The 15,031-nt window shown below is 37.9% G+C and overlaps 1 protein-coding gene and 1 non-coding gene across 4 annotated transcripts in view; one reads left to right on the top strand and one right to left on the bottom strand.

Annotated features, from left to right (window-relative positions):
* Positions 1-15,031, bottom strand: part of SLC41A2 (solute carrier family 41 member 2) — an 87,999-nt gene that overhangs the window by 61,275 nt on the left and 11,693 nt on the right. For 2 of the 3 annotated variants that reach the window (XM_054574596.1, XM_054574598.1), the window contains exons 1-2: positions 11,251-11,400; positions 2,397-3,121 (exon numbers count right to left, since the gene is read on the bottom strand). In XM_054574596.1, coding sequence (XP_054430571.1) covers positions 2,397-2,951 — 555 coding nt within the window. In that variant the 5' untranslated portion in view covers positions 2,952-3,121; positions 11,251-11,400. Of the gene's footprint in view, positions 1-2,396; positions 3,122-11,250; positions 11,401-15,031 lie in introns of those variants that run through there. The other variant, XM_054574597.1, reaches the window with a different exon arrangement.
* LOC129071457 (U6 spliceosomal RNA) lies at positions 13,618-13,721 on the top strand. Its single transcript, XR_008529242.1, has one exon. It is a non-coding gene; the product is annotated as a U6 spliceosomal RNA (small nuclear RNA).

Here is a 15,031-nt window from a genome sequence, read left to right as displayed (position 1 = left end):
GCTGTAACATATTATTCCTATACATGTTCCCATTCCATAGCAAAATGTTTAGTGCTTCTTCAGAATAACTGATATGTTAAAAAAAGTCTACCAATTTGTTTATAGATTTCAGCAACTGTGATATTATTGTAGTAGCTTGAAAAATTATATTTCAAGTGAACAGGTAGGTTTGGGCCCCCTTTAATATAGTTTATTAAAAAATTCAATATACTTTTTTTTAAAGATTTTATTTTTACTTATTTTTAGACAGAGGAGAAGGGAGGGAGAAAGAGAGGAAGCGAAACATCAATCAGTTACCTCTCATACGTCCCCAACTGGGGAACTGGCCCACAACCCAGGTATGTGCCCTGATTGGGGATCAAACCAGCAACCTCTCGTTTGCAGGCTGGCATTCAATCTACTGTGCCACACCAGCTAGGGTTCAATATACTTCTTAGCATAGTTCTTTTAATATTCCTTCTCCATCTGATGGTGGAAAAATTAAGTTTCTACTTATGCATGTTTTCCATTTAGATAAAAATGTTACCTGTTGAAAAGCATCTTAGAGTCACAAATGACCTGACATTTTTTTTAGGGAGCAAATAATGAAAGACAAGAGCGCATTACAGGATAATGTATCTAACACTTTCCCAGAGCCAATCTTTCTCTGACTGATGAATAAAAACTGATAGTAACAGAATGTCACTTTTTAACAATTGACAACGTTAGAGCAATAATTATAAATAGGTAATTTTGTACCTATGCCACATTAAGAACTACAAGTCAATAAGTAGCATATATGAGGTCTAATCAGAAAAAGTCCAGCCATTGTTAAATAACAAGAATGGTTTGCGCAACATTGATGTAACCTGGTTGCCAAGGAGAGTGGACTGGAATGCACATGAGTGAACAATGATGACTTCACTGTACTAGTCAGTAGAGGTGGTAGGCGCTGTTGAGTGAGCACGTGTACTATGTGGCTGTTGTACTCAAAATGACTAAGCAAGCAGAACAACAAATCTGCATTGAATTTTGCATTAAGCTTGAACATTCCTCTGTGGAAGCTATTAGGATGATTCAGAAGCTGCAGCTGTGGGCATCTGGTGATTGGCAGCTTCATCATGACCATGTGCATGCTCATGCATCATCTCTCAGGCAGAGTTTTTCGGTGAAACATCAAATCACCGAGATTACTGAGTTCCTCTATAGCCCAGACTTGGTGCCCTGCGACTTCTGGCTTTTCTCAAAACTAAAATCACCTTTGAAAGGAAGGAGATTTCAGACTGTTGATGAGATTCAGGAAAGTATGACGGGGCAGCTGACGGTGATTCGGAGAACTGTGTGAGGTCCCAAGGTGCCTACTTTGACGAGACTGAGGCATTATTGCCCTATGTATAGTGTTTCTTGTATCTTCTTCAGTAAATGTCTCTATTTTTCATAATACATGGCTGGATACCTTATGGACAGGCCTCATGCATTTTAAAAATAAGTAAAAGACACAAAAAAATTCATACATAAACAGAAAGAATAAGAAGAGCCAATGAAAAGATGCTAAATGATAATTTAAGAATGTTAATTAAAATGTGATAACATTTTCCCATTAATTGGCAAAAATGAAAAAGATCAAGAACATCCAATGTTAGTAAAGGCAAAAAATAAATAAATAAAAGTACTTATTGGTACAAACTTTTTGAAAGGCAACTGAATAGTACCTATAAAATTTTAAACACATATACCTATCCTAACGTCCAGCAATTTTTTTAAAATCTATTTTATGAAAATATTAGTATAAGAATATAAAGATATATTTACAAGGATATGTATTATAGCAGCAGCATGGGGGATGAATAAGTAAATGTTGGTATACACATACAATGAAATATCAAGCACTAATTTTAAAATGCTGAATATCTTTGTTACTAATTTGAAAATATGTCCAAAATATATTATTAAGCAATGAACTTAAGTTGCAGAAAAATATATATAGCATTTCATTTTTATTTTTGGAAAAAAAAGCTCTGCACAAATATATATACGTATGCATAGAAAAAGTCTGCAAGCATATACAACAGACTCATAACAAGGGTAACTTTTGAAGATAGAGTTTGGCTTGGATATGAGGAATAGGGAAGATCTTTTATCTTTTAACATTCTATGTTGTTTGAACCCATTTTTGGTTCACTTTATTATTGCAATACTTTATGAAGACCTACTTTATGGTCAGAATGAGACTATTCTCTTAGAACTAAAGGAAAACAAACAAAAAAAGCACCCACAAAGAGTAAATTCTTTACCAGAGTCAACATCAGTTCATTTTACTAAGAGACAACTTAAATCTAAAGTACACTTTTGAGAAGAGTAACCTACATAAGGCACTTTAAACAACAAAAACAAGGACGTTAAAGATGAAAACCTACCTGGACTATATCCAAAACCATGCCAGCAGAAACTGTTCCAAAACCCGCTAGCAAAAATGGCACAAGTATTTGCAGTGCCATGACACCGCTGGACTCCTTTGGCAATCTTTGGTTTGCTTCCATAATGACGTCTTCATCCCCATCACTAGACATATCTTCAGCTTGTAACATGGCAGTAGTTTCTGAAGTCTCCCGTCCATCACAGTAATTGTAGTTGGCATAGTCGTCATAGTTTTGGCTACAGCTTGAGGGTGTGTGCCCACTATTGCTGTGGAAGGGCTGCTCCGGGAAACTGTGATACTCCATGTGTTGCTCAGGTCTAGTACTGAAAGTCTGTGCCGCAGTTGACAATCCATCTTGCCAAATGCCGTTTGCTTTTTTGTGCCTGTCTTCCTGGTTTTTCTGGTAAATTACTGGAACCATACTCAACAATAAGTTTAAAAACGTATCGGATTGAACTGTATTTAAGCTTAAAGTCCAGTCTACAAAACCTCCTCCACTACTTGGACCACCACTTGTTTTACTAGTAACAGATCTTCCTTTACTATTAGTCATATTGTCATAGCAAAAGACCCTGTACTCCTTAGATCTCAAGCTTCGTGAACCACAGCAGGTGAATCAGAATCACATGAACGCTGGCTTAAATTAAGATGCTGAGTTCATTTTGTAGAAAATAATGTTTCCACTAATAAAAGATGTTTAGAAGTTCCACACAGAGATCGGATCTGGAAAAGAAAAAATAATTTTAAAAACCAGATAAACTATCTCAATATTTAAAATTTTCACAGTTAAAGACATAAAACACATGTTCTTAAACCAACCCTACGGTACTGACACTACACCTCACGAGCTAACCATGCAACTGCTTTGTGCGCAGAAAGACAGCACAGGGCGATTTTTTGGTGCTCAGTCTCGGTTATCTTTTTCTTATCTTTGCATATTTTATGTCATCAATACCTATGGAAAGCCCGCAGTGGTCCTGGAAGTTCAACAGTAGACAAATTTATTAACGGGAGAGCCTCCATTACTATGGAGAGGTCTCAGAATCAAAGTGCTACAACCTTTTACATATGTCAGTGCATAATAAAAGGTAAAGCAAATGATATTATATTTTAAGCACATTAAATAATAAACCATATCACTTTACTTATACCTTAATATACATTTTGTTATTAAATTATGAAGAGACAACGGTAATGTCTGCCATAAAAACACTTATTAAATATCTTGAATACTGTGCAGTGCACTTATTTCACATAAATTAGACTGGAGTCATATTTGTAGCTCTGACATATATAAAATTCATTATAATTGATTTAGGAATATAATCCCTATGTTATCTAGGAAAAGGGAATACAAATACTCACTTAATCCTGTACTTTGCAAGCAACCAAAAGAAAGCTAACAATGCACTTATTATTTAACGCCTTTCTCAAAGTTTGCTCTGGCCCACAATTCCAGAGTAGGCTGCTGGCCAGCGACCAGATTCTCTCTAAAGACTATAATCTAAGAGACACAGACACGTACATACTGTAGTTAGTGTGAGAGTGATGGGCACCGAAGCTGCAAGGTCATGCCCCACCTGCCCAGCGAGAGAACGTGTTTGAACAGCTGCTGCCATAGCTGCAAATGCTTTCAAAGCCATCTATCACAATAGCTCTAAAGTCCTCAGGTGTTTCTCAGGAAACTGGCAATGAGCTGATAAGGAGCACGTGGCCCCACTGCCTGCTGCCCACCCACCAAGAGAGGCTAAGGACTGTTGCTGCCAGTACTGCTGCTTTTAGTGAAATTATATTCTGCAATATTTGTTTTCAGTGCCTCAGACCATCCATCTCTCCTCCTCAAACAAGGAGATCGATACCAAAGAATGGCAGAGAGAAAAAGAAACAGGGCTGTGCCGGGGGCAAGTGAATGCTGAGGCGTGGCTCAGCTATGCCGTCATTCACTCGTTTTCCTTCTTTCTCTCTGGTAATTATGGAGAGAGAGGTCTGCATATTCCCGCTGGGGAGCAATCTTAAAGTATAGATCCTAGGACCCCATACCTCCTGACTCAGAATATCTGTGTGTGAGGCCTATAAATCTTTTATTGTAAGCCCCTCAAGTGATGTCCCTGGAGACTTCCTCTGGACTAGGACCGAGAATCTAATGAGTAAGTTCCAGTTGCCAATTTTGGCTACCTGCAGAGTAAGTCGGTGTTCAAAGAAAATCAGATGAATGGAAACAATGCCCAGGGTGAAGCGGAGAAGAAACTAAGCAGTCCCAGAAAGAGAAATAAATAAGGCTGGAGGAGCTGTCTGAAAACCATCCATGTAATGAGACGCTCAGCTGCATGTCTGGAACTTGGGAGATTCCCAGCCGCCTGAACTGAGTCAGACTGAATTTCCCGTCCTTCAACCCACACACCTTTTTAAATAGTGAGTATTTCACTGCCTCAAAGATATCGTTAATCAAACAAAATATAAAACAAACCTCAAAGAGACTGAGCTTTCAGACAATTCGATTCCACTGAGGGGCAAGTAATGGAGATAGAGGTAGTTTCTTCTTCTTGAAGCAAAATTATCAGGTTGAGCAAAATGGAAAGGCAGAGAAATGTAGATAAAACGGAAAGAAGGATAACAGTGTCTGGGTCACCATTCAGTCACCCTAAAATTCAGAAAGCTCAAAATGCGTTCTCGGGAAACGTGATCGACAGAAAAATGGGAGGTAGGGAAGGAAAGAAAAAGAGGAATTTCCCAAGACAAGTCATCTCTCTTGGAACATACGCAGGACGTGGCAAGGCAGAGTCTACACTGCGTGGAACCCAGGCAGAGACACTTCCAGGTCTTCCTTTTGCTCCTGGTACCCTTACTTCAGTTTGAGCCACTCAGAAGGCTAGGTGGAGAGACAGATACTCTACCAGGGCCACTGCACATAGGGACCATACAGAGCCTTTGTGTAAACGTACCAACAGAGTTCCTCCAGGAAAAAGGAAGAGCGAGAGTGGAGCCCTGGGCTGCATTTTGGCCCCACTCCATCCCCTCAGCCAAACGCCCTCCACTGCTGCAGAACATGCATAGTCTTACACAGCAGACTGGGCAGCTGGGTGAAATATTAAACCATGCTTAAAGAACATAAAACACAAATGGTGGACATGTATTTGTGTTGTTTGCTCAGCCTCCTCCCCCATTTCTTTTAGCTAAAGGTATTCCCATTTCCCGTGTGAAACCACCTCTCCCCTGTCCATGAGGCGCTGGTAGGTCTGTCAGTCACAGCTTCCTACCCGCCGGACCGCGTAAGGACAGGTGGCTTGAGGAGGACCTGAGTCCTTCCCTGGAATTCAGGTATTTGTTGGCTTACTACCTGCTGAGTGCTCACCAGGTAACACAGTCAACGAAACCAGCTCCGGCTTCTTATGCAGAGAAATACAATCAGGTGAGCAAATAAATGAGGTAAGTTGAGATAAAGGCTGTGAAAGAAAGCCTTGACAAAGAATGAATCCCTCACAGAGCGAAGAGTGGAAGGCCTCTGGGAGTTTCGTCTTCTCCCTTTGGAATAGCATAATTCTGAAGCAGTCGCCAAAAAGGTTCCCTCTACCACCACCACCCTCGCTGCCACTGGGAGGAAAGCCCATCCGCATTAGAGGAGCCGCACAAAGAGGAGCACAGCTGGGCCATGATGAGAGGGTCCTGGCAACGTAATTAGAACCTCTGTTTCGTTTACTTAGAGCCCATTCCACCCCTGATCGCCCCAATTACGTGGGCCAAAAAAGCTCCTTCATTGATTAAGCTAGTCTGAGTGATGTTTCTGTCCTAAGTTATTTTATTTTTTAAACACTGCACTTTGGTAGTAGATATTTTCTTCTACAGGTGCATATCATGGACCACCTAAAACTCATACAGTGATATATGTCAATTATGTCTGAATATATATATACCAGAAAAAAATTAAATGTATACACACATAGTCTAAAAAGACTTTTAAAAATCTATCACTAAAACTTCACTTTACGTTTTAACACACACACACACACACACACACACACACACACAAAATGTAGAAAGGACAAAAAAATCTCAGACTAAAAGATAGGTTTTCCACTGAACACATTTAAATTTATGAAAAACTCCAAGTTCCTATGAAAGCTTTGTCATGGGCCAGCACTGGTCTCCAGAATTGTGTTGTGGAACCACTGATTTAAATGCAAATAAACTAATACTACATTGATGAATTCAACTTAGTTACAAACACAAAAAACATTACTACTAAAATTCCTTATTTTTAAAAGTTAAGAGAAAGAGGGTACGTTATGTGTGCTGATTTACTGAAGCAGTACCTTATCTTGGAGAACATCTGCCCGCCAGGCTGGAGGTTAAATAACAGCACTTGAAAAATCTGGCAGAGCTGTGAGTGAGCAGGCCTAAATCATGCTGGATGACTAAACACAGGAGTTTAATACTTTGTTATCTTCCCATAACAATAAAAAGGTCTTTATGTAATCTATTACCAGTAATTATCATATTTAGTGGGAAAAAAATCTCAAAACTTTGATCACATGGATATTTTACATTTGTGTAAATAAACGTAAAACCACAGAACTATCACACACATACATACACACACAAAATAACCTAAAAGTCTAACTATGATTTTTACGTATTCTTTGGTCATTCTGCAAGTGTGCATCCTACTCCTTTCATTTTTTTTTAACATGTCTTCTATTTTTTTTGTTACTAAAATGTAGATAGTTCCCAAGTAGGATGTATTATGTACTCAGTTAAATTAGCTTTCAGAGAGATCATGCCAAACAAAACTAGGCCTTAACTGATACTATGCAAATTATTTCCTTGTTTTATATAAAAGAAAATTGGTACATTCTTTTAAGTAATACCCAGTAAGTACTTAACTGTTTAATTGTATAATGGGTTCATAAAGAAGGATCGTGTCTATTTAATTTGCTTTTTGCAGCACCCAAATAGCAGGTTGAGTTTATGGCTACTCACTCTTTTTCAAAGTTTCATTTTAAAGTTCCAAACCTGTGTAAACGTACATTTCTCTCCAATTTCTATCAATGATTCACTAGTTCCATTCAAGCAAAGACTATTTTTTAAAGTTTTTTAGATACCAGTTTCATCATCTGAACTCCTCAGCTTTTCCATTTTTTATCCAAAGTTCCCTTTTTCTGAAGAATTTACTACCAAATCACTGCTCAGTGCATATGCCCAACAGCTGTTAAACAGTCACCCCTTTGGTTTTCTCCTGTTCACCGTGACACCGCTTTCTGCTGTCCTGTCAGGACCTCCTCGCCCAACCCTTCGCCTCCCGGAAGTCATGAGAGCCCATGAGGACCGCCTGGTGCCACTTCTGGATCGTATTGAAGGACTCAGTTCTCCCTTGGAACTAGCCCTACAGCTATCACTAAAATCATTTCTCATTGTTAGCCCTTTGATTTCATCATTCTCATCCACCGAGCTCCCTGCATTGCTCATTTTTGGTTACTAATTATTTCACACTGTCCCAGTGCATTCTACTAGATTACCTAAACGAGCTAAATTATCCTCTCAGCTACAAATGTCCTTTCCTCAGCCTTCCTACTTCTACACATTGCCAAATGGTTCCCAATAGCCAAGAACTTTCACCTCATTCAAAAGGTCACAATAAAAGTACACTATCTCAAAGAAATCTATCCAAATTCACGTAGGGTTAAGCACACAGAGAGAAAAGAAAAGCCAAAATAAAATGCTCAAAGCATAGTTGCAATTTTCCTATGACCTACAATTTTAAAAAGAGAGAATTTGTTTTTATAGAAAGATATCCATTTGGTCTCCCACTGCCAATTCCCACATAACACAGATGACATTTTGTTTTCTGTGATATTTAATATATCACTTGACCCTCAAAAGTTAAAAATCACTATGGCGATGTAAAAGAAATCTCCTGAATTCTAAATGTACTGTTGCTGTTGGGCAGAGATGCAATTCATGGTATCGTTAAGAATGTATGATTGAAAAAAAGAAAGTGTATGGCTCTCTTCCGCCCATTTCCTCCAGCTATCCAAGGAAAAGGAACTATCCCATGGTAGCAATTCAAAAGAATGAAGGTAAGAGGTAAGCCCCTCAATAACTGTCCCACAAACTTTGTAAGGTCTAAGTCTCATATGGCTCCAAACAGCTGAGCTATAGTCATTTACATACCTTATCCTATAATTTTTATCATTGCTCAGCTCCTTTAAAAGTGCTTAGAAACTGAAATACAACAAACGCTACCTCACAATTACTATCCTCCCTAATTCAAAGGCCCACCTCTGAAGTGGATGAAAGTCCCTCCCCCGCCAACCCCCTTTTTCTTTTTGGCTGAAACACAGAGTTAGCCTCTAAAAACAAAACAAAACACAACAAAACAAAACAAAAACAACTTGACTTGTTTGTCTTATCCGGGAAACTGTGTGCTTACACTGAATTTATGCACTCACATAGGTTTCACTTAGCTAATAGATAGTGATGTAAAATTTTCTGGTCAAGTTAAGAAAAATGGTAGAAAAGTGAAAGGGCAATTAGCTGTCATTTCAGTCACTGGTGGTTGCTGTAAAACTGATGGTCTTGATGTTTTCTACCAAACATAAGAGCTTGAGAAGTTATGGACATGATTCAGCTACTGACATCCAAGAGCCAGCTGATTCCATAAGACAATCATTCATTTCTAAGATTGCCCCCTGACACAAAGACTAATGTGATAAAATTCAGCAATCCTAAAGTTTCTCTATGACTGAAAAACAGCTAAACATTTGTAAAAAATTTGTTCGGGCCCAGAGACATCAATCAGTGGGTTGAATAAACCCTTCAGTATAGTGAATACTCAAAACAGCTCAAATAATTCTTCAAAAAAAACAGACCCAGGCATGCTCTCCCTCCCGAGAGCACATCCGTGCCTCTCCCTTCCCCCTCTCCTTCCCCAACAGGCCTGCGTCTCCTAAACTCTAAGGGACCCCACAAGATTTGCGACCAGGGGAGCCCTGGGCAGCGGCAGCGAGTCTCAGGCTTACCCCCTGAGCCTGTCCCCAAGGCCCTCTTTTCTCTGACTTCCCAGGGAGCTGACGGCAGCGCCCCCTCCCAAGGCTCACTCCTTCCCTTTAACGTCTAGAGAGTCAAAGCAGCCCCACCTCCTAGGTCTCTGTCCGGTCTCCGGTCTCCGGTCTCCGGTCTCCGGTCTCCGGTCGCTGCTTCTACTCCAGGCCCTTTCTTGATTCACTGTCCCCAGCTTTAATATACATATTCTCAAACTAAAAATTAAAAAAGAAAAAAGAAACCATACCCAGGATAACTGATTGGTTTTCTGAATCACAATCCTCAACTTAACTAAAAAAAAAAAAAAAAAAAAAAATTAATAAGGACTTTTTTAAAGAATGCTCTATTTGGAAGAAAGATAACATCAAAAAGAAGCCATTGAATCAAATAAACTACAATCCATAGTTAAACCATTTCTACTTACTGAGAAAATGTTGACAGAGTAAATATGGTGTGTGTCCTGGAACCAAATGCATTGTATAAACAAAGTACAGTTTATTCTACCAAGTGCATCAGTTAGATTCTATCTAGCCCCTATCAAACCAATCAACTGAAACACATGAACAAAAATTCATTTAACTAGGTATTCCCATTAAATTTATAGCAATACATAGATTTGTTATTTCTGTTTTTGTTTTATTTTTATAATACAGGATGCAAACAATTGCCAGAAAAATCAGTTAGTGCTACTGTTTGAAACAACCCAGTGAATGGATAGCAAACAAGCTGAATCAGAGAACTTTGTTTTGAAGCTGAAAAGCTGTTTTTTAAACAAAAAAGTAGACTTCCCCTACTCTATATTAAACATTGCTTAACTGTATCTTATTCAAAAAAAACTTCCCAACACTTATTAACTTGTTCCTGTAATTGACAATCATTAATTTCCTGCAAACTACCACTGAGAATACATCACCTCCTCATGAATCTTTATTTAGAAATTACAATTACAGAAAGCCATGCTACTGAAAACTGGTATTTTTACTTTTCTTTAATAAAAATTGAGACATCCTTTTTTTTTTCAACTTTAGCATTAAGGAAATTTAGAGCTACACCTGAAACTCAAATCTATGATCAATTTATTCACCTTAACATTACACTTCTAGTTTTATTTTCTTTGGTATCAGTTTTCTAATTTTTTTTTGAAACCAGTATTTCTTGTCAGTGTGTTTTTATAAACTGATGCAGCACACTTGTGTAAAAGTGTACGTAAGAATAAACCATAAATAAAACATCTCCTTACTGTTTTTCTCTGGTACTTACAAATCTGAAATACTTAAATTGAGAAACCAGGTAAGTACAGTTCATCAGCATTTCAAATGAGTAGAAATTATTATTCAGAATTTATCCAAAAGTATACTTGCATACTTTCACCCTTAACACATTCTTATACTGCTAAAAAGAATTCAGTTTTAAAAATGCAAATCCACTTCTGGGACCTGCTTAAAATATGCAATTGATTCTTTGTATAATTAAACTGAAAATAAAAGCTTCCAGAATTTTAAGTACAGAAAGGATGCCAATGAGCCAAAGTTGTAAGTCTTCTTTTTAAGAAAAAGGAAAGGAAGAAAGGAAGCTGATGCATCAAAGTTTAACAGAAAAACAAAACTTTTTAAGAAAAGTGAGAAAGAACTTGCCACCTGGAAGGCTATCATTTTTCTACATTTTAAGATTAAAAGTGTCTCATCATTTTCAGCTATCCCATTTCAAACATTCACTCAGAACACTCCTGTTTCTCCAGGGCCCTTTCCTTTCCCCCAACCTAGAGCTAAAGCACCAGGCTACCCCGAGGAGCAGGCCACACTAGATGACAGTACCTTCCATTAGGTGATGAAACAGGACAGCTCCTACACTGGCGTCATCGCCGGGACATCTTCACCCAGGGAGATGAAGCCAGACGGCGCTTTCCCTCAAGAGTGTTCCCCAAAACACAGGACTGCGCAGTTAGCTCAAGTGCACAAACGCGCTACAAGACACTGCCAGGCAGGCTAGATAAACCGCAAGTACACAGTGTTAATATTACCCAAGTATCTTGGCATCAAACCGAAACAATGACCTAACTCACCACCTTTACTCCCTGCAATCAAGTCTCTCTTCTACCCTTTGATCGGGGCTGTACACTGTTTTATTCAAATGCCAGTTTTTAAAAAAAGAAAAATAAAAAGGAGCCATTTTCTGAAGGGCTCTAAGTCCAGCTTGAAGTTCAAGCTGAAACTACCTTCCAAGTCACCGCAAAACCAACTTAGTTGCCACATAATGGTCTTTGCTTGTAAAAGTATCCTGACTGCCCTTCTTTCACAACTCATTTGAAACTGCTTCTAATGTCAACTGGCACAGAGTTTCCCTTTTACTGTTTTTGTTCTTTTTTCCATAGAAGCAATGTGTGTTCAAGGCAAAAACAAAAACAAAACAAAGATAAATGAAATTATTCTGGAAACCCACTATCCAGAGATAATCACTGATCACGTATTTGTGTATCTGATGGCATTACTGTATTTTACACACACACACACACACACACACACACACACACACACATTTAAAACAAAAATAGGTCCACATTATATCCTGTTCTGCATCCTGCTTTTTGCATTTCAAAACAATGGCAAATGTTTTTCCTTATCAGTATTATTCTAAAAAGTAATTTTTAATGGCTACTTACAGTTTACTATTTCTAAAGCTCCCAGGAGCCCTAGAATTTCTTCTCTTTTCTACTTTTCCCTCTCCACGCACTCCGCAGTGAGAACAATAGAACTCAAAGGCAACAGCCTTCCTTCAATCAGCACATCCTAAACACTTTCAGACAACTATGTATCGCTGTATTTGTTTTTCAGAGCCATGATCTTATTTATATCGTATTTGTTAGCTGATTGTGTATCAATAACTGTCTCTTCCCCACCAGGCTCTGAGGCGGGGCCAGGTCACCATCTCAGCAACGGTGTCTCTCTCCTCCACAATCAACCACACAGAACTCAAAACCATAACAACTCCAAACAAAATTTGAGACACAAATGGTATTTTTCCCAAAAAGATGACTTCATTGTGTTCTTAAAAATTACAAAACATTAAGTTATTTAGATGTTTTTCTCTCTTTTGGTGCTCCCTTTCTAACGCTCGAGCACATGCTTAGATTGCCTAGTAAGCTATGTCCCTGGGGACTGAGACAGGACTATTGTAAGGAGTAGCCTGAGTCTAAATTCATATTATAAAATCTACGCACAGTTAAAATCCCATACCTGAGTGAAAATACGTATTTCAGTGAAATACCTTTTCAAAAACAGAATATTAACTACCTTTTCAAAGTTGTACTATTCATGTGGAATCTCTGGAAAATGCTTTATGCTATGTTTGAAACTCTATATAGCTTACCAAGATACTTGCTATGCTTTCATTAGATGAACAAATAACATGACTTGCATTGAGTGATTTTATGGGGGAATTTCAAGTGACTCATCCAGCAAATCTTCACACTTCAGTTAAGAGAGATGATTTGCTTCCAAAAAATTCAATGTCAAGAAGTGTCAACACACTAATGATATTGATAGCAGTTAAGAGCCTGGGCTCTCAAGTGAAACTACTTTGGCTTAAATTCTGATTTTCACTAGAGGTGGGACCTATGTCTCTATATCTCAGTTTCCTCAAGAAAAAAATATCTCCTTCATAGAGTTATTGTGTGGATTAAATGACATAATACATGCAAAGGGCTTAGAACAGTGGACTGCACCTTCAGTAAATGTTAGCTAATTATCATCATCATAATTATTATTACACATTCTCATAAAAGGTTCAAAATCTATCTTCCCATTTCTTCTTCCCTTACTAAGGAATATACTATACCACATAATCACAAAAGTATTACATATTGTGCTCTGGCCAGGTGGCTCAGTTGGTTGGAGCATCATCCCAAACACCAAAAGGTCGCAGGTTCAATCCCCCATCAGGGCACATAGCCAGGTTGCAGGTTTGATCCCTGGTTAGACAACCAAACGATGTTTCTCTCTCACATTGATCTCTCTCTCTCTCTCTCTCTCTCTCTCTCTCTCTCTCTGTCAAAAACATGTTGGTCCAGTAAGGATTTTATATTTTAATTAAAAAAAATTATACATTCCCGTATTGAACCCATCCATGGCTTATAATTTTCAGATAAACTCTTTTGTTCCAATTTTCTCTAAAAAATCCACTGAGTGCTCACTTTAGCAGCACATAAACTAAAATTGTAACAATACAGAGATTAGCATGGCCCCTATGCAAGAATGACATGCAAATTTGTGAAGTTTTCTATATTTGTATCTTTCTGAAAATCAGAAAATGCATTCTTTACTAATCTTTAAAATGTTTCTTGTTAATGAGTAAAGCACTTTTGTCATTTAAAAAAATCAATTGAAGTTTAATATTTACATTTTATACAACTTACCCATCCTACTTATAATTAAACTGCCAGCATGCAATAAAGTATATATACACACACTGAACGGTGCCTATACATACTGAACAACACAGGTCTTGAGGAAACCACAATGTTTGGGAAAAAAAAAATGAAAGCTGGAATAGGAAGTTGTTCTGATACTGTTTTTAAATTTAAATGTCATATCTGATGCATCTTTTCATTTTAAAAAGATATGTAAATAAATCTTTACAATCAGCAAATAAAACAGACTACCTTAAACCATTCTGTAAGGTTTACTGTGAACTGAAGAACTAAGCCTACCCAATGAGATAGTTATGCATTAGAAAAGTAGAATTCATCATGAATTTGCCTGGGGTTACTTTGGAACCCTACAATTTAGAAATGTTAGAGTTCAAGGGTTTTGTTTTTTCTACTTAAAGAGAACTAGGAAGTTACTATTAAAATTCTTTATTCATTTTTTGTTATCTAAAAGATACAAGAAAGTGGCAGATATAATGAAGAAAAATAGTAGGCCAGCCTTCGGACTCAGGGGCTACCTACTAATACTGCTTTCTTATCATAGGTGCAACGGTGTGCTTTGAGTGTCAGGATAACACCCTGGATGATGATGAATGAGATTTATTTCCCCACTATATGTTTCTTTCGCCCTATTACTTTCCTATATTGTTTATACTTACCTTACCAGGAACATTGAATAGCTTATCTAAACAGCCACTCTCAGCCAAAAAAACAACCCAAAAACAAAACACTACTTCCTCAAAGGACTAGAGTCTAATCGATAAATCCTCCAAAATATATAAAAATTTAAACCCAAAGGAGAGGAGAACCACCACCTATTCTACAGAACGCTGATACCACTTAAAGCGAAAAGAATAGACTCCATCTATACAGACTTATCTCATATTATCTTTTTTTAAAACCCTAGGAGATAGACATGTTCATACATTACAGTTTAGGAAACTGAGGCTCAGAGAGGTTAAGTAATATGTCCAAGCCATAAAGTTAGTAAGATAAAGATACAGAGCTTGAATTCACGACTTTCTGACTGAACAACTAATGATAAGGAAGACACTACAGACATTCTCTGTAGTGACACTTGTGTAAGTGACCATGGGGAACCGGGAATACAGAGCCAAGGTCCTTCCGGTTCTCCCTCCCAGCTCATGCCCAACACTGGCATCCAGTAAATT

The sequence above is a fragment of the Pteronotus mesoamericanus genome, unplaced genomic scaffold (genome assembly GCF_021234165.1).
Source record: "Pteronotus mesoamericanus isolate MK-2021 breed Mesoamerican mustached bat unplaced genomic scaffold, CSHL_Meso_final contig_263, whole genome shotgun sequence".
NCBI classification, from domain to species: Eukaryota; Metazoa; Chordata; class Mammalia; order Chiroptera; family Mormoopidae; genus Pteronotus; species Pteronotus mesoamericanus.
This window is presented reverse-complemented; position numbering and strand designations above follow the sequence as displayed.